At 32.2% G+C, this 20,625-nt stretch overlaps 1 protein-coding gene across 3 annotated transcripts in view; it reads right to left on the bottom strand.

The window, feature by feature from the left end:
• Window positions 1–20,625, bottom strand: part of gry (trafficking protein particle complex subunit 11 gry) — a 122,278-nt gene that overhangs the window by 14,300 nt on the left and 87,353 nt on the right. For all 3 annotated transcript variants that reach the window (XM_085823758.1, XM_085823756.1, XM_085823757.1), the window contains exons 23-27: window positions 17,363–17,451; window positions 14,008–14,067; window positions 13,694–13,819; window positions 12,659–12,766; window positions 4,216–4,267 (exon numbers count right to left, since the gene is read on the bottom strand). In XM_085823758.1, coding sequence (XP_085679884.1) covers window positions 4,216–4,267; window positions 12,659–12,766; window positions 13,694–13,819; window positions 14,008–14,067; window positions 17,363–17,451 — 435 coding nt within the window. The remainder of the gene's footprint in view (window positions 1–4,215; window positions 4,268–12,658; window positions 12,767–13,693; window positions 13,820–14,007; window positions 14,068–17,362; window positions 17,452–20,625) is intronic.

Below are 20,625 nucleotides of genomic sequence, written 5' to 3' on the forward strand. Positions count from 1 at the left end.
TAAAAATAGCTTGAAATTCAATCAGATAGTTCCTATACTCGTATATTACTCTACCAAGAACCTTTGAAGTCTATAATAGAATTGAACTACCTTTATGTAGCAATGCAGTAAATATAGATTGCCATGATTACCAAACACTGATATGGGATGCTTACAAAAACAAAACATGAAAAAGGAAGCATAACAAAAAATTATAAACATTATAACATTCTAAAAAATTGAAAATAGTGGATAGGTAATGGTTTATTTTACTCTGATTAAAAAATCAATGAAGTTTAATAAAATGAAAACATAGAATAATTAAAAAAGTGGAAGGCTAATCATTTTTAGCTCAGTCATTACTTTAATTACATTAGTTTCTTCTTTCAAATAATTATAAAATTGGGCACAAGTCATTTTAAAATTATAATGACAAATCAAAATTGCTTCAGTTGTCTCCACTGACCACCTGCTTCTTTTGTCCAACCACTAAGCTGACATTAGGGAAAATATTCTTTCCTTGTTTGTATTGTGGGCTGGAATGGCATATATGTATTTGTATAACAGTACACTGGTTGTCTCACACAGAGTTTACAGAGAAAACAGGATATGTAATACAAGATTGAGTAATAGGATAGGTAGTGGAATAAACAGGAGCTGAGGAAACGGTTCAGGTATTACATGAATGAGTAGTGAAATACGGTAACAGTACTGTATATACAAGATTATATGGCAACCCTAAGTATATAACATAGAATAGTCAAGAATAATTATGAATAATAGTCAAGAATTTCTCCAATTACACTAACATCATCTAAATTACTGATTACTTATTTTAATTTAGCTTAACTACAACTTCTAATAAGATAAACAATATTCTCGGAATAATATATTAGTAAATCTAAATATTCAATAACATACCATTTTATAATAAACTTGAGACATAAAAATCAGCTTTTTTTCATCTGGAATAAATTATTTATTTAATCTCAGGAAATACTGAATCATTACTTTATTCTTCCTTTGAGGTATTGTTCACAAATTTCATACAGTCTATAATGCTTTTAAATGAATCAAATTTCAGTCCATAAACATTTTCCTTTGCTTTTAAAAATACAAAGTGACATGAAGCTAAATCTGGACTATATGAAGGAAGGTCGAAAAGCTTGAATCCTCAAACTCTTAGAAATTAAAATGTTTTGTTGCACTGTCAAGAAGCAATAGCCCACACAGAAAAGTATTATTGCATTGTCAAGACGCAATATCCTTGCAATCCAATTTCTGTCTAATTCACATTTCATTGACCATACTAAAAATATTTTGTGATATACGTAGGTAAGTCAGAAAGTTAGATGCACCCCTTCATAAAAATTTTCTGTCAAAGGCTTATTTTAATGAAACTGTTTGGCAACACTTCAGACATTTAGCTGTATCATGTGATGTAGTGGCTTTCATAAGGCAATTTTAATTTGTCTGATAATCAGTTGTAAACATGTTTTGACAGCTGCAAGCGGCATCCAAATTGGAAATGCATGCAGTGGTTTGGTTTTTGTGAGTGAAGAGGTGTAACTTGCTGTGAAATTTATCAACATTTGCATGAGGTTTATGGTGAAAATACAATGTCATGTCAAGCTATCACAAAGTGGTGCAACATGTTTGAGAACGGATGTACAGATATTGATGACGCTGAGCATGAATGAAGACCATCAACTGCCACAAATCCTGAAATTACTGCTCACATTAATGAATTCATTCCTGCAAACGGATGTATGACGGAATAGATATCTAATATCAAAATAGATAGACGAAATCTCTAATGAACTGGATATTTCTCATGGAAATGTTAAATTATTGCTGAAAAGCTTCAATTTCATAAAGTTTGTGCTGAATGGGTGCCTCATCTACTGATGGCAGAACATAAAGGGAAGTGTTTTGAGAGTGCATTGAAATTTCTGCAATGCTACCAAAAGGAAGGAAATGAGTTTTGGTACAAAATTGTGGCCAGAGATGAGTCTTGGATTCACCACTTCTCACCTGAAATGAAATGCAGCTCTCTCGAGTGGAAACATTCCAATTCCCCCACTTGAAAAAAATGTGTTGAACTGTTTTATCTGCGGGAAAGGTGATGCTGACACTGTTTTTCAGCAGAGAAGGTTTGATGCAGAGTTCATGCCGAAGGGTGCCACAATTAATGCATCTTCTTATTGTGAAACACACATGACTGTGACAATCACTTAAAAATCGATGGCCAGGTAAATTGTCGAAAGTCATTGTGTTATTACAATGTGACAATGCAAGACAGTATGCAGTAAAACAAACATGTGACTTTCTGAAAAAATTTATGTGGGAAGTGTAGGTTCACCCTCATTATAGCCCAGACCTTGCACCATGTGACTTTTATGTTTTTGGTCCCATGAAAGCAGAACTTTCTAAGTGACGGTATTGGATGGCAAGGTGAAAGCTGGAACCCAAGAATGGTTTATTAGACACTGGACAGGATTTCTTTACTTCAAAAAACTTGTACCCCGCCTCCACAAATGATTAAATAACAGAAGTAGTTACGTTAAGAAGCAGATTTTGAATGGAACTTTAAGATACAAATAAAGTTATTGCAAAATTTCTATCTTGTTTTGCTTCCTTAAGCAATGCAACTAACTTTTTGAATGACCCTCGTACTATTCAAACAGTCACTGCTCTTTGATATTCTAGCATTACAGTTTTAACATGCCCATTTCTACAGAGAAAAGAGCACAGCATTTTCTTCCCACCATTTCACAATACCTTGATGTTGATAGAAGAATATTCATAAATTCGTTTTGAGTGATAATGTTAAAATGTGTGTTAAAGTCCTTCATCATATATTTCAAACTCTTTTTTGGATACCAGTCTGTTCAAGCCAGTTTTGATTGGACGATCAGGAAATGAGGATTCCAAAGACTTCAAAGCCTCCTGACATCAAGTTTTTCTTGAAGAATACTTCTAATGGCTGCTGATCAAATATTTAAAACATCTTAAATTTAAGCATAATTTGTAAGATAGTCCTCTTTAACATCATCTCCACAGTGCTGATATTTTGATCAATTAAAGCAATGGCCAATCAGCCACATGCTCTTAATTTTGCAAAGAATTTCACTCCTTTCTTAATTCATTTAGCTGCTTGTAACTGGCTGCTTTGGAAAGAAAGGGTCTGGTGAAATATCACACAAATATTTTAAGTATTCAGCATTTACTTAATCTAACTTTAATGCTGTAATAAAATTGTGACATGAAAATGCTCAGAATTGAATTCTACATTTTAAAACTAAGTGTCAGTTAAATAAATACAATACTGTCTTCTTGCCAAACTGCAATTTTAAATCCTTTGTACATGGCACTATCAAATGTTTCCTCTGCATAAAATACAAAACATTTTATGTGGCAGCATCCTCAAAATTTCAAAGCAAACTATTACTCCAAAATTGTCTTATACTAATGATATTATTATTTCTACTTTAAAACATCTGAGAGTATAATATTAAGAGAACATTATTTTTACAATAATGCATTCTTCAGATTTCATAAATGTAAATAGATTTCATGTATGTAAAGCGCTAAGCTGGTAATGGTTTTTGTGATTAATTTTTTTCCATCAAATTTGGCGAGAATTTGCCCAAAGTTGCCAAACTCGGAGATCATCTGGCGACATTTTGCTCTGATCCCTATACAATTGTAATTATCTGATTGCTACATGTAACAGTAACTGTATCCAGCAGTATATGTAACTGTATACAGGTCTTCCAAGAATATCAAGAAATTGAAGGTATAGGAAATTTCCAGGTGGCCAGAACAAAACTATATAAGACCAGATAGAGCATCAGTAGTTTTAGTACATACTTGAGTTCAGAGTATTGAGAGATCTCTGTGTGAGCTTTGCTTCTTAGATGTGCTTTGTGCTGTATTTTGTATTGTGTTTAATGTTCTTAATAGCTTGAGGTGGTAACTACTGATTGTACCGAGAAGAACTGTACAAGTACTTCTGTGAAAAGTCTCAAAAACTATAAAGTGTTTCTTTTGAAGAAATAGACTTAATCAAGATATCATTGTTTCTGTATGCATTCAATCCATTACGAACCCATATGCACATGACAACACCTTATATCACTCTTTTTTTTTTACTACAAGTCCTGATTAAAATTAGAAGTCAAAAAGAATTTAAAAAATAATACAATTGTGAAACTAGGCAAAATAAGAACTTACAATTTTGCAGAAGTGAAGTAACATCCTTATCCACAAATTTTATTTGATAGGGCTGTAATGAAAATGAGAATGAGAATGAGCTTCTAAAAGACTTACTCTGTATTGAACATGATTGCAGTAAGGAAATGGTAGCAACAGAAAGATGTTTATGGGTAAATTACTATAATTTTTTGTACCTAACCATAGTTTCTCACTTTATATAACATATAAGTAACAAATGTTTTTGACAAACATATGAACAACAATAAATAGAGTTGGGGCAAAAGTCATGCCAACTATTTTTTTCTTGTAGATATGTGAACGGATCACAAAATGTATATGTGTCGTGTGGAAGTTCTGTAGGCATAGTGTGTATGCAGAACAACAGATGGCTCTGTCATAGCTGGCTATGTGGTAGGGAGGGCTCTGAAATCAGTCAGTTGGTGAGTGTCGTGCGAGATGGAAGCAACCCGTGTTGAGCACCGTGCTGACACCAAAATAGCCGTTCTCCGAGGGAGAAATGCGATGGAATGTCACAGTGAATTAGTAGAAACCCTTGGGAATAATGCCCTATCATATTGTACAGTAGCACGGTGAGTAGGAAAGTTTCAGCAAGGACGTATGTCAACCAGTGATGAGCAACGTTCGATTCGACCGGTGATTGTGTAGACCGATTTAGCACATGCCATCATCGAGCACCTCATGGATGAAAACAGACGATGAACGTTACTGGAGTTAGAGAGGGCAAGTAGCATCGAAAAACGCACCATCCACAGGATATTGCTTAATGAGCTAGCGTCATAACCCTTCCCCAGTCAAATTGATGGTGATCCTCGCGTATGACGTCAGGGGTGTCATTATTTGCCACTTTGTTCCTCATGGCAGAACAGTGACCGCACAGTACTACAGGGACTTCTAGGTACGATGTGGTGCTCGGGATAAACATCCAGATCTTGTGGACAGTGCAATAATTCTGCACGACAATGCAAGACCAAATAAAGCAGAAAATGTGTATGGCAGCTACTCCGACTTTGGAAAGAATTGGAACCACCATCGGTACTCTCCTGACCTTTCGCCCTATAACTTTGATTTCATTCCCAAGATTAAGGAACCAATATGAGGTAGGTGGTTTGCAACACGAGAGGAATTTGCTAATGCTGTGTGCCAACAGATGACCCGATTCACACATGGTGCAGCAAATGATGAGGCTGATGGTATTCAGCGCCTCCCCATCGTTGGCAGCAGGTCGTCACAATAGCAGGGGACTACATTGAGGGTCTTTAGGCCCAGGTTTGTCATGTCAACTTTATGTATATTGTGTTATAATTCTTTTGCACGGTGAATGCCATATTGCCCTGTATACTACCGTAATAAATTCGTGTGTTACGATATTTCAGTGCTATTTGTCCACACATGTAGTTAAGACCTTGTCCTTTCGTCTGTATATGTCACATTTTTCAACCGGACTGATATCTTCAAGGAAAAAAATAGTTGCCATGACTTTTGCCCCAACCTACGTAAATTGATCTGATATTTTATTAGTAAAATATGCAGTTTTTACTAAATACAATTTAATAAAAAAAGTTACATGTATTATATTACAAGCAATAACTACACAATGGCATGCTAACTAGAGAAAGCAGGCTAGTAATTTAACATTTTAGACAATAAAGCTTTTAAGTAAACTTTTACTTGACATTCAAAGGCATTAAAAAGAAAACCATTTTATCTCTTCAAACTGCTAGCGTTTGTGTACAATCTAGGTTTCACTGGAATTTGATGTGATGCTCAAAATGTGTTAGCTTTACGTTAGAAGAACTAGCTAGTTTTTCTAACGTAAACGAGATCCCTCAGCTGCCTTGACACGCTGTTACTGCTAGGGGTGAGCCTCAAGAAATTTTACTTTTTTCATGATTCTTATAAGTTAAATTAAGCAACTCTTAGTGTTATATTTAGTTTACATTCATGAAAATGCTCTTGTGATGCATGAAAGGATTCAAAGTAAAATATATCAACTCAGAAAATTTAAGTTAAAACTATGCAAAGGGGAGCAATAAGAATGAATCCGCACACAAGACATCATTATGGAATATGCATAAACAACACCTGAAGCTATTTTGTGACAATGTGTTGATCAGCTGTCAGTAATATAATCCCATGAACTTGATTGCCTGTCTACTATGTCTTTGGGAAATTATGTGTTCAAAAGAAGTAATAAAAAATTATAAAAAGTGCATCAACTTCATATGCTCTCATTTATACAAAAATTAAACAACACGTAACATTATATCCATTATTTCAGAGGGGAATGTTAAACAATTTCAAATGATTAATAATATGCATATAGAAAAGTAATTTGTTTTGCTGGTTTCATGTTCTTTTCTTTTTTAGAATTTTTATTTATTTATTTATTTTAAAATCATGGATCAAATTAAAAAATTATTTACGTATTATTGTAAGATCACTTTCATTTCTCCTTATCTGATTGCCATAACTTTACCAGTGCATATTATATATTATTGCACTAGTATCATAAGACTCTGGATTCAAAATACAGTAAACCCTTTAACGTAACAATATCCATAGACCACTTTTAAAGTAACAAACATTTTTGAGAAAATAAATAATCATTAGTGTTCACTTCCACGCCTGTCGAATTAATTTCTACCTTTTCGTTGCCCTGTGTTGGCAACATGCTTTTGAGATTTGTCATTCGTAGGATTCGGTCGCTAAAAGCGTAGCTGGCCTGTAACAGTTATAATTATTATTTTATGCTTATCTGTACTTCTGAATTATTACTAAATGTTTACGTGTGAATGTTATATTATTAAATGTATTCAGTTTGGTTGAAATAGACCGAGAGTGACTGAATTTATTAAGTATAATCAAAGTCGAAACCGCGTCATCCATGTCGGCGCCATTCTAATACAAGGTACGTAAACATCATTTGGAGGCACGCCGATGAGATCATATCAAGAATTCGTCAGCAATTCAAATACAGATAAGTGATGATTTTTTAGTTCGATTTACATCTAAATTTGATTCTTGAAGTTTTATATCTATTTTGTATTGATTTTGATTTTGAACTTGAATACTTCGATTACTTATTATGGATCAAGCTACTGTCATTAGATTGCGTGGTAGGGCAAAAGCGGCCTTCACAAGGCTTCAGAATACTATTTCTTCCGATTTATCTAAAAATGAAGTTATTTTGCATCTGGAGCGCTTGGAAAGGATTTATTCAGATTTTGATAAATTTGATGCCCAATTACCAGAAGAACAGTTAGAAATTGAAGAGTTTGAATCGAAGTATTTTGGTTTGAAACTTCAGTATCAAAATTTATTAGATGTATTAAATGCGGCTAATGTGCCAAATGTTACAGGAAATTCTAATATTAGTAACTTTAAGTTACCTAAGTTGAATATTCCTATTTTTTCGGGTAACTTTAATGACTGGATGAATTTTAAAGATTTGTTTGTTGCAACAGTGCATAATACTTCTTTATCGAATATACAGAAATTTCAGTATTTAATCGGATCACATGCTGATGAACCAGCTTCTATAATTAAACATATTCCGTTATCAAATAATTCTTATGAAGAAGCATGGGCAAAATTGCTCGCTAGGTACGATAAAAAGAAACAAATCGTACAATCGTTAATTAAAACATTTATGAATCAAAAATGTATTTCACAGGTTGATAATGTTAATTTACGGCAATTAGCTGATACTTCCGATGAAGTTATCAGAGGTTTAAAAGCTCTTGGTGACAAAGCAACTTCTAGGGATCCATGGTTAATATTTATGTTGCTTCAAAAGGTAGATTCAGAAACTTGAAAGTTATGGGCACAGAAAACAGCGGAAGATGATTTTCCTACATTGGAATCATGTTCCCTCTAAACAGAATCCAGCAGACATTGCTTCTCGTGGTATTGAACCTCAACTCCTACCAAATTGTACTTTGTGGTGGAATGGTCCACCATGGTTGCGTCAGGAAGAGGAAAAATGGCCTGAATATGAATTAAAATCTGAAGATGATGCTGAAGTAAAGGCCGAACAAAGATCTGATCCTATTTTTATTTCTCATATACGTGAATCGAATGATTTATTAGCTAATTTGTTCGAGCATTATTCTTCGTGTTGTAAAATTGTTCGTATTCTGGCTTACTGCCAAAGATTTATTACTAATTGCAAGAAGCATCATGTTACTCAGAACATTTCACGTAGTGGCATTAACTCCAGCTGCCTTATGCCGCTAACATTTCTAGAGATTCGAGTAGAAGAAAATTTCATTATTCGTTGGATTCAGAATCATCATTTCAAAGATGATTTACAATGTATTAAAGAAGAGAAACCTTTACCCAAGAAGAGCCAACTACGTTCTTTGTATCCATTCGTAGATAAAGATTGTCTCTTACGGGTGGGAGGACGTCTTCGAAATTCATCTTTAGCATTTAACATCAAATATCCTGTCATACTTCCTTCTCGACATAAATTTAGCGAATTACTAGTGAAAGAACTTCATATTACTTACCTTCATGCTGGTCCTTCTTTATTATCACACCTCATTAGACAATCTTACTGGATAATTGGAGGAAAGAAACTGATACGCAGTTGTGTCATCCATTGCTTAATATGTCATCGATTTAAAGCTGCTTCAAATTCGCAATTGATGGGTGACTTACCTGAACATCGTGTGACTTTGGAACGACCTTTTTAGGCATCTGGTGTGGATTACGCTGGTCCTATTACCATTAAATTTAATAAGGGTCGTGGCTCTAAAACAACGAAAGGCTATATAGCTCTGTTTGTTTGCTTGTCGACTAAAGCTGTGCATATAGAAGCAGTCAGTGACCTGACGGTAGACTCGTTTATCGCTGCACTTAGACGTTTCATCTCACGTCGCGGTGCACCACGGCACATTTACAGTGACAGCGGTACCAATTTTGTGGGAGCATGCCGAAAACTACAAGAACTAAATCAGATTTGGTCTTCCTTGTATGCAATGGAATCGGTTTCCCGAGAACTAACTAAGTCATCTATTGAATGGCATTTTATACCGCCTGCTTCGCCCCACTTTGGAGGAATATGGGAAGCCGGCATTCGCTCAGCGAAATTTCATCTGAGAAGAGTATTGAAAGAGACTCTTTTAACCTATGAAGAGTTGTCAATGCTACTTACCCAGATCGAGGCTATTTTGAATTCACGTCCACTTACTTATGTGACCGATACTGATATTGACTGTATTAATGTTTTAACCCCTTCTCATTTCATTACAGGTGATACTTTAACTTCCTTTCCAGAGAGCCATCAGAATTTACGCACAAGGAGTTCTAGGTGGGAACTTGTACAGAATCTACGTCTGGGATTCTGGAAGCGATGGAAAAAGGAATACTTGACTTCGCTTCAGCAGAGAGCCAAGTGGCAGTACAACAGACCCAATCTAAAAATCGACACCGTGGTTCTTATCATCGAAGATGGATCTCCACCGCTAGCTTGGCCGATAGGACGGATCATCGATGTCCACCCGGGCAAGGACGGCTTGGCTCGCATAGCCACTGTCAAAACTAAAACTGGTGTTTTCAAAAGAGGAATTAATAAACTTTCACCTTTGCCTGTGTATCAGGACTAAACCTGATAGGGTGGGAGTATGTTCACTTCCACGCCTGTCGAATTAATTTCTACCTTTTCGTTGCCCTGTGTTGGCAACATGCTTTTGAGATTTGTCGTTCGTAGGATTCGGTCGCTAAAAGCGTAGCTGGCCTGTAACAGTTATAATTGTTATTTTATGCTTATCTGTACTTCTGAATTATTACTAAATGTTTACGTGTGAATGTTATATTATTAAATGTATTCAGTTTGGTTGAAATAGACCGAGAGTGACTGAATTTATTAAGTATAATCAAAGTCGAAACTGCGTCATCCATGTCGGCGCCATTCTAATACGAGGTACGTAATGCCGACATGGATGACGCAGTTTCTACTTTAAACATACTTAATAAATTCAGTCACTCTCGGTCTATTTCAACCAAACTGAATACATTTAATAAAATAACATTCACACGTAAACATTTAGTAATAATTCAGGAGTACAGATAAGCATAAAATAAGAATTATAACTGTTACAGGCCAGCTACGCTTTTAGCGACCGAATCCTATGAACGACAAATCTCAAAAGCATGTTGCCAAAGCAGGGCAACGAAAAGGTAGAAATTAATTCGACAGGCGTGGAAGTAAACAATTAGTGTTAAAGTTCACCTCTCTGAAATGACCACCCACATCAAATGAAAACCAAAATCATCTGGAATCATGAGTGGTCATTTGAGAGAAGATTATAATTTCCTTACATATCTAATTTCCTTTGGAGAAAACTACTACATACCACTATAATTATCCTTTAACCCTTAATGCTCCATTGGCTCCGCTATGGAGCCGTCCGTCATTTGTTCCGTAACTCCTTAGGCTCCGCTGCAGAGCTGTCTCTCATTTGTTCCGTAACTCCTTAGGCTCCGCTGCAGAGCCCAATATTTTTAGCATGATTAGGCTTAAGATGTTACAGAATCGTCGGCGTTGGCATTTGTTATCTGCAGTTAAAACGTGCTCAGTCTCGCTACTGTTACGATTGAAACATTATTTGACCTATTTTATGGCTAGCAACATGGAGAAAAATAATTATTGTGATGAGAATATAGAGTGATAGTGAAGATGTGTTTAATTTTTCATTGTTAGAAGATATTGTGGAAGACAATGTTGATTATAATTCTGATACTTCAAGTAGTGGTTCCGAAATTATACTACCAAAGATATGACAAATGGTAGTTATTAAAAGTGAAAGTGAAGAGTCGCCGGAAGACTTAGAAGAATGGCGCAATGCCACGGAAGAATTAGATATTCCAGATAGAATACATTTTAGTGTATCGCCAAATGTCATTGGACCACAAATTCCTACAAATATTGTACAGCCGACACAATATTTCAAATTATTTTTCACAAACGAACTGGTAAATGAAATTATAAAAGAAACCAACAATTAAGCAGAAAATGTTCTAAAGAATAAAGAAATATCTAGTAATTCTATTTGGAAAACGTGGTGTGTGGTGGAAGAGGATGAGTTTTGGGCTTTTATTGGAGTTATTATCAATATGGGTACGATACCCCTGGCGAATATGCAGGATTATTGGTCAGTTAAGGAGAATTGTCACATCCCTTTGTTTGGTAAAATATTTACAAGAAAGAGATTTATACAGATATTCTGGATGCTGCATTCACTGCGAAAATGTGCCTGAGAACACTGTGAATGTGAAAACACTGTGAAATGTGAGTTGCTGGTAGGCAGTGGTACAAAATCATGCAGAGTGCTAAGGGTTAATAATTTCCTAGAACCTAACAATATAATACTGAAAAGGAATAAGAAGAAAGCTTGGAGATAAGAATCTGTATCGTGAATACCAGATGTTTCAAAAACACTTTCATTTGTAAACATAACCTATTGTGATCACAGAAAAAAATAAAGCTGTTACACATTATATTCTATACTTTTATTAATAAATAGTTGTAGTTGATAGCAGTTAATAGTTATGATGCTGATATATATAAAGAGAGAGAGAAAGAAAAAGAAGAGAAACATGCCAAAGTAAAATGCAAAATTAGGCAAAGCAACAACCTTGTGCTTGTCACAGATTTATATACAGATATTAATACAACTAAAATATGATTAGAAATAAATTTCAGACATATTAAACATTGAACATACATAAATTCATCTTTTGGGTAATGAATTGATTAATTACAGCAAATTTACTAAATAAGTCTTACTTTATAAATTGAACATAATACTTCTAAACATATTCTGGAAAAACAGACTGCAATTTTTTTCTGATATGTCTTCTTAGATATTACTGATGGCATACTAAATAAAAGTCTTCATCAAACAAGAACTATTCTTAGTTCAAATTAGTATAATTTTGATATTCATTTTCATGGTGCGGTCCCATATTACAATTTACATTTTTTAATATAACTTATTATATCTAATACTAGATTATAATTTACATACTGCTAGAGAATTAATTTTTTTAAATTTCCAGTTGGCTTCATTTTGTTCAGTAAGCTAAATATTGTTTCAAAGATGTGAATTACACTGAATAGGTTTCACGTATATAAAAAAGGTAAAAGGAAATTTAAACAGAAATTCATAGTTATCACTTTAATAAAAATAAATTTTACTGCCTCAAAATTTATTATAAAAAAATCCCCCAAAAAAGAAATGCCATCTTCTGTAGTGAACTACAAAATTACTGAAATAAAATGAGTAATTATTCACTGGAACTCAGAGTTTAATACTGCACTTCAAATTATTCCACTACTAACCACTCTCTCACATATATGAATACAACTTCTAACAAATATCATATTATAGAAAAGAAATTTAAAAGAAATGTTTTAAAAAGACACAGTGCTTACCAACTCAATTTTAGAATCTTCAAGATATAACGGTATTGAAGAAAAGGAATGCACATCTATTTTTAATATAAATGGCTCTTCTGTTCGAATATTCTGCTGTTCTTCAAACTGAGAAGGAGAAAAAGCATTTATTATTTGACAAAATACACAATAAGACTTTTGTGAATTATAAATATACAATAATACTAGTAATAGAATAACTAAAATACAAAGTAAACATTTAAGTGAATCTTAATTGAGTCTTTTCCATTAAATCCATATCATGCATTTTTGGTGTCATACTACCACATTTTAGTTTATTTTTTTCCTCCATGCCTTTTGCATGATACAATATGACATGCAATGATCAGAAATAGCAACAAGGAAATAGTCTCTAATTTCACATCTTCGTGCTAAAACTCAATGTATGTGTGGGAAGAGGAAACACAGGTCCTATGCTTTTCTTTTTGTGAATATGCTTTCAACAATTTCTGCAATTTTGCAGTATCTATCAGTTTTGACATTAAGATGAGATAATGAGAAATTGAAATGTACCTCTTTTTTGTAATTATACCAATCACTGCATGGTGTAATTCATTTGAAGCAATTTTTGAAAAACTCAACAGATGTTAACTCCTGGCATGATAAGTAAACAATCTGCTTGGCAGTAATGAAAGAAATGCTTGCTCCAACAAACTACATTTATGTTCACAGAACTGTTCCTTTCTTGCATAAGGTTGCACAGTAATTTCAGCTCTGAGTCATATTTTAATATCATGAGCTGGTTACTTGAATATAATCATTCTTTGTGAAGAATAATGCATTATTGAGGAAACAGAATTGCCACTTCTTCATCATCTCTTGAGCCTTCCTAAGCCAAAAAAACCACTTCAGCAAAGAATCCATCTATCCATGTAAGAAGTCAAACCAAATTTGCAATTCCTTTTCCCAAGGAAAAACCATAAAAAAGAGAAGAAAGCCACTAAGTGGTATGGCTTTAATGGAAAAATAACCTCAAATAAATGTCACACAGTTTAAGACAAGTTTTATACATACTTTCATGTTTAAGATTTTGACCATAAATTCAAAAGGTTCTATAGATGAAACTTCCAGATCTTGAGTTTTCTTGCAGCAACAACATAAAAGCTGATCATCTATTTCTATGTTAATATTATATGTTACCTGAAAATAAAGTAGAAAAGAAGAGATATCAAAATTTAGACTGCAAATTCCTTGATTATCAAATATAAGATAGATATAAAACTTTAAAAAAATTATACATTCAATTAAATAAATAAAGTTAAAAAGAATGAATTTGCTTTCAACATGAAAAGCAACATATATATTTAACACTCATACAAAATACTTACTTCAAAAACTATTTTTCGCACAGCCACTTCAGCAGCCTTCAGGTAAATAACCTTCTGAGTCTAAATACAATACAAAATGGGCCAATTTAAATTGCACTTAAAAAAAAAACTTTTTTGTTCTGATTTTTAATGCTCAGCTCAAAAATACATTTAAATTAAAAAAGGCAGCTCAACAATAAATAATTTTAATAATGATCATAAACAAACATACTTTTGTTTAAATATTTTATTTAAAAAATATTTTTAGTACACACAAGATAGTATGAAAAATTAAGGCATACAGGTTTTTCTGCAGCAAATGTACAAATGTTTTATATTCATATAAAGATATACAGAACTAATAACCGCATGGTACAATTAAATTCTAAATGTTTCAAATACTATTACAACAACAACAAAAAAGATCGGAGGAAGCCCCCACCAAAAAAATCTGAATGGTTCCAGATTTTAAATTACGTCCATTTTTGTGTGTTACCTTTATTTATTAAATATCCTGTTCTTTGCACTTAAACCATAAAATTCAGTTCAGAAGCAATGTTGCAAAATAATTTTAAAATGGGAATATCTTTAGAATTTTCGATACACGGTTCCGCACCCGCTGGAGATAAAAGGTCTCCACCTCCCACCATAGAGTGTTGCCATTGCTCGCTTTTAAATCATTGAGTTTGTTACTCAAAAATTCGTTAAAGTTTTACAAAATATGAAATCGATAATAAAACAAATTCCAAATTTCAAATTTGGTCTTTCACATGCCCATATTCGTGGGAGAATTATGTCATTCAAAATTCAATGGTTCTATGTACCGTTGTTTTATCACAATGCGAGAAATAGACATACATTTATGCAGATCTTTCATTATTTAGAAGTAAAATGCATACATATGAAAGAAATAATATAACAGAAAAAGTATGTTGAATTTACACTATTTGTAAATAATAGCCAAACTATCATTTATATATATAATTATGCAGTATTAATAATATATAATTATATACAGAATTAATAAAGAAGTTCAAAAAACACATTGGCGTAGTTTACATCAGACTAAAGCAGGGTGAGCAAATACTTTCAACCCTGGGCCAAAAAGGTCATTTTTGTGTATTTTGTAGGTCGGTGCTTTGCATGGTGTGCTGATGCTTGTGCAACTATCTTTTGTAGTGTTCCTATTGTTTGCTTGGCCCTGATGGCGAGAAAGGAGAACATTCCTATCCAGTATAAATAATAATTACAATTTAAAATAGCTTAAAAGGTTTTTTAAGCACTTAATATCATATTTTTTTATTTTTAATAAGCCCTAGACAGTGAGCATAGAGTCACAAGGGTGCTGCATGAGGGTCAACCAATGAAATATAAAATATGCACATAAATTTCAAGGAATATAAATAAAAGCAAAAAAAAAAGGACATTTACGATTAATCAAACATTTTTATAAATTTATAGCTCTGCACACATTTTTATTTTTATTACAAATACTTTGTTTTAAAAAAAATTATTCATTAATATATACTTAATGTGAGACATAAAATCTTGTATGCTTGCAGTTATATCTAAATTAGGTTCCAACTCACTTGTAGCAATCCTTAATATCTAAAGTTAATTTTCATCAATAATTTGTGATTGCTATTTATTTTTCATATACTTCATTAATGAAGAAGTTCTCTTCCATATATATGTTGATCTAAAAACTGAATATTTTTATATGGAAAGAATTTTTCCAGAAAATGTTAAAATTTAATTGAATTTAGAGAACCATAAAAATCATTAATTCACTTGAATGAAAGTTTTCTTTTAATAAATCATCTGATTGCAAATCAATCAGCACTAACTGAATACAAACTGGAGCACCCTAAACATTAAAATTAAATGGTATGCTTATTTAATGATAAATCTTTTTCAATTTTTTTAGTCTTCAAATGATCTCTTCCTAATGGTCATCAAATGACTGACATGTATACTGCTTCATTTTTAAATAATCAGTCTTTTTATCTTGACAATATTTATATTTCATTGTTCAGTTTCTAAATTAAAGCTGCTGGAAATGATAAAACTATATTTCCAGCACATGATAAAACTATATTTCCAGCACATGATGAAACTATATTTCCAGCACATGCTTTATGGAGCACTAAAGCTCCATAAGGCACATGCTTTCTAGCATATCTAATATTCTCAGACTGACCATTAGTACAGTCATGTGTATACATTATATGCACATAATACAGGTCTTGTGTATGCGCATATACATTATAGCAATAGACATGCACTCATGCTGTTGATTTTAGTAGCCTGTGTGAAACATTGGGTAAGGCAGACATGAAATTCTATTAAGCAGGATTTCATAATAGGCCAGATTATGCAATTAAAAGGGCTTCCTTTGGCCCACATGCCGACTTTTGTCCATTCTTGGTATTAAAGGAATACTATACTAACATGATACAGTATTATTAAATACAAAGACAGTAATTTTTAAGATGTAATTTCATTCCTTTAATTTTTTTTAAGTCTGTCATCATTTTCATGATAACTCAGTGGGCAGCTGCCAAAAAGTTAAATCCTCTTTAAATTTTTCTTGAGAGTTTTCAATAAATATAATCTACTTTATTCCAGCTATTATTAATTTATTTATCATTTAAATATTTTATAATTCAAAACAACTGACTCTCTAATTAAAAGAAACAATGTATTTAAATATCCATAAATTATGAAAAAATTAAAATTTTAGAGAGATATTGAAGGAGATTATTGAAATAAATGTATAATCCTAAAATCAATAGAATTCTTAAGTAAGATTTCATTTGAATAAATTTTTAGGTTTATATTAAAACTGCAGTTAAAGTTAGCTTAAAATATAAACTTAATTCTCCAAGTTTGCATTTTAAACTTCTTCAAACAAAACTGCAATAAAGAAATCTCTGATTCTACACAAAAAGCACTGTATGCAAAATTAATTCCCATCAACATCATTACAGGATATACTAAGCTGAACAATTTACCTAAATGACAATTACCCAAGTTTCAAGAAAAATATTAAACAGAATCAAAATAAAGAGCACTTTGCTGATGAATTTAACCTGTTCTTAATATATAAATATTTTAACAATGACGCAGTAAAGAAATTTAATATGTTTTCTATTATTTTTTGCATAAAAGAATCTTGAAAAGATAAAAATTTATATTAGTTATAAAATTATATACTATTTGCCATAATCAAAAAGAAAGAATAATAGATTTAAATACTTTAAATAATTTTTAAAAATATACTTAAAGTTAAACAATGTACTTAAAGATATGTTAAAAAATATATTTTTGTAAAACTTCCAGATTTAAAATTCCGGATAGTTTCCAAAAAACATACCTGCTCCCCAGGAGCAATTTCTCCAAGCGAAACATAAGGCAAATGCTGAACAAATTGTTGTGGTTGTTCTGGAACTTCAGAAAGATGAGCTTAAAATAAAAACATTGCATAAGCTTAATATAAAATTTTACATGAAAAGTTATTTAAGAATAAAAATAACTATAAAGTAAATCATGTATAATAAATATCATAATCATGCACTCATTTTAAAATATTTCTTTTCTGAACATGATCTCCAACATAATTACACATCTCTGATCTAATGCAACAAAAAAGCTGACTCAAGAACACCTAAGCCTTAGATTATAAACTAGTGTATGCATCTATTGCTTACTACAAAATTTCCTAATTTAACCTTTTATTATTTTAAATAAGATATTTCATAGTACTTTTCTGTTATTGGGACTGGATTCAGAAATGTAGTGTTAAATTCTATGGGTTCGTGGATTTGGATTGATTGATGACAACACTTGACGAAGAATCAAAAACAACTTATTTGCCAGTATTACTCAAGACAGTTCAAAAAACATGTTTACAATCTGCGAAAAACTATGACAAGCACACTGAAACAATCAGCAACACAGCCTTTATGCTATCAGGTTGTAACAGTGAAGACAGCTTCACGGCAAAACAATAAATACAGCTTCCAGCTCGGTCGATCGCTCTCAGAACTCAACACACTCAAAATACTCTTCACGATAAACTCTCGATATACTCAATGATACATTGCTACTCTGCATACAGGTAGAGTTTATATAGCTTTTGGTATGCCTTCGAGAACATTCTTGGCCAAAATGGTAAGAATTCATTCTAGAATGTTCTCCATCCATCTATGGCATATCGGCAATTTTGTCACCAAATGGGTGGTTTCGCACCCAAATCTGGCAACCCTAAACCTGCTTTGTGGGGAAGCTATCTTACCCCAACTGGACATCTTGTAATCGTATGTATGTATGTACTTGTGTAAAAAGTAATAAGACTTAATACATACACACATATATATAGATAAACACATGCATGTACATATGTGTGTGTATACTACGCACGCACATACATTTCTGAATCCTGTCCTGATAACAAGAAAAGTACCTAAACTAAACTGAAACCTTTAAAAATAAAGCAATATAGAGTAAACATAAAAGACATAAAACAAATAAACATAAAAGGAAAACACATAAATAAAGATCTAGAGTTATAGTAATATCTAGTATTATAGAAATAAAAATTAAATCTAGTATTATAGAAATAAAAATTATGTCTCAAACAGTAGACTTTAAAATAAATGAATGTCCTTATCTTTCTAATTAAAAAATACATTTAAAATTTAATTTAATGCTTCAGAATTGAACTCACTAATGAGAAGTGAACATCAAACCATATCACGTATTTTATTTTTGAAACCATATCACGTATTTTATTTTTGAAACCATATCACGTATTTTCACGTATTTAAAAGTATATGAAAAGTCCATTTCTAAATAACCTATAAGTGCACTATTCCTGTAAGAGCAACTGTTCCTACAAGGGCAATAAAGTATGAATTAGCCTCATACCATGGTCATTTGATTAACGACCCCAGTCTTAAAGGGTTAAATAAGGGTGACTCCCAAATATGTGTAATTCAAAGTTGATTTAAGTCCCAATAACAGAAAAGTACTATGAAATATCTTATTTAAAATAATAAAAGGTTAAATTAGGAAATTTTGTAGTAAGCAATAGATGCACATATTGGTTTATAATCTAAGGCTCAGGTGTTCTTGAGTCAGCTTTCACTATTAAGTGACTCCCAGATATGTGTAAAATAGTATATTCACTTTTATATTTCACCCCATTATGTATTATTCCCACACATGAGGTTTTCTAACATATGATTTATAAATTTCCAATTTATGGTAACAATATAAAATCGAAAGTATACTGTGTAACTAAAAAGAATACTAGTAAAACTAATAATTTCTTTGAAATATAAAATAGAATAATGTGTTCTTTAAGGTGTGAAACCTGAGCCTTCCCTTTAAAAAATGAAGTGTATAATTTTCCACTGTCAATTTTCAAGAAGTAAAACTGTTTAAAAAAAAAAAAAAAAAAAAAAAAAAAAAAAAAAAAAGGTGGGGAAGAGATTATGTGAGTAAATATGATTAAATATAGTTAATATACACTTTAATTTTTCCCTTTTGATTGTTTAGTACAGTTCAAAGTCCGAAATCCAGACTTGTCAGAACTTCGGTGATGCTGGATTTGGGATTTTTCCAGATATTAGATCATCAGTTTATTATAATGAAATGATGAAGTATTTATGATCTAAAGGGTATCAAAATTTACACAAAAAAGCTTAATATTTATTTATTTACCTTATTAAACATTTCTTTCAATTTAAATTGTTTATGTTGCTTTCTTTTTTGTGCTAATACTTTAATTCTGTAGACAGACATAATCTCTTGCTCAGTCACATTGTTGAAGTCCTGTAACTGCTGTGTCGAGAATTCCAACTAACTTGTCAATCGAAATTTTCTCATTTTCAGTAACTCTGCCACTTTCTTCACTACCAGTAGTGGTATTTTCTGGATCTAGAACCATACTACAGATTTTGCCATTCGTTAACTGATTGATGATTGAGAAGCATTTTTATCACAATGAAAAACTTCTTTCATATCATCTTCATTCATTACCACTTTTCCACATTCTTTACAAAATCTGTTAATTGGAAAATTTCACCTTTGTTTTGCGATATCCAAAAACCTTTAAAATTTGTGGCTATCGTCATCAAATTTAGCTATCGTTCATTATACATATTTGGCTATGCATCATGAGCTTGGTGATTACTGACAAGTTGTTCCATTAAATTTTATCTTGCTTCTATCGGGCCCTGAGACAATTAAGCCTGAATTGTATTAGTTTAGTTATTTATTATACTTATGTCTATTTCATGCATAAGATCAGAGTTCTGAATAAATTCCCGCATATACTTAAACCTTATTGAGGGCAGGCACTAGATATCTTACCACCTGATGCAGTCTCTGTGGGTCCTAAATTTTCGACCCGGTGTGGCCATGTGATTCCTGGAACTGGTGTTTATGTGAATAAAAAATCAGTTATTCTTAATTCAAATAGTCCTAAATGTAAATTTTGGTTCTATGAGTATCATCAACAAAATCTATTTTTAGCATATGGAAAGAAATTTTTCCCTTGTCAAAATTTTTTAGTGCATTTAACTTAAATCTGTAATCATCGCCAAAGCGTAATGTCAATGTAAAAGTTTACCA

The sequence above is a fragment of the Stegodyphus dumicola genome, chromosome 9 (assembly GCF_044657685.1).
Source record: "Stegodyphus dumicola isolate Sdum_Otavi_A_Nest chromosome 9, ASM4465768v1".
Classification (NCBI taxonomy): Eukaryota; Metazoa; Arthropoda; class Arachnida; order Araneae; family Eresidae; genus Stegodyphus; species Stegodyphus dumicola.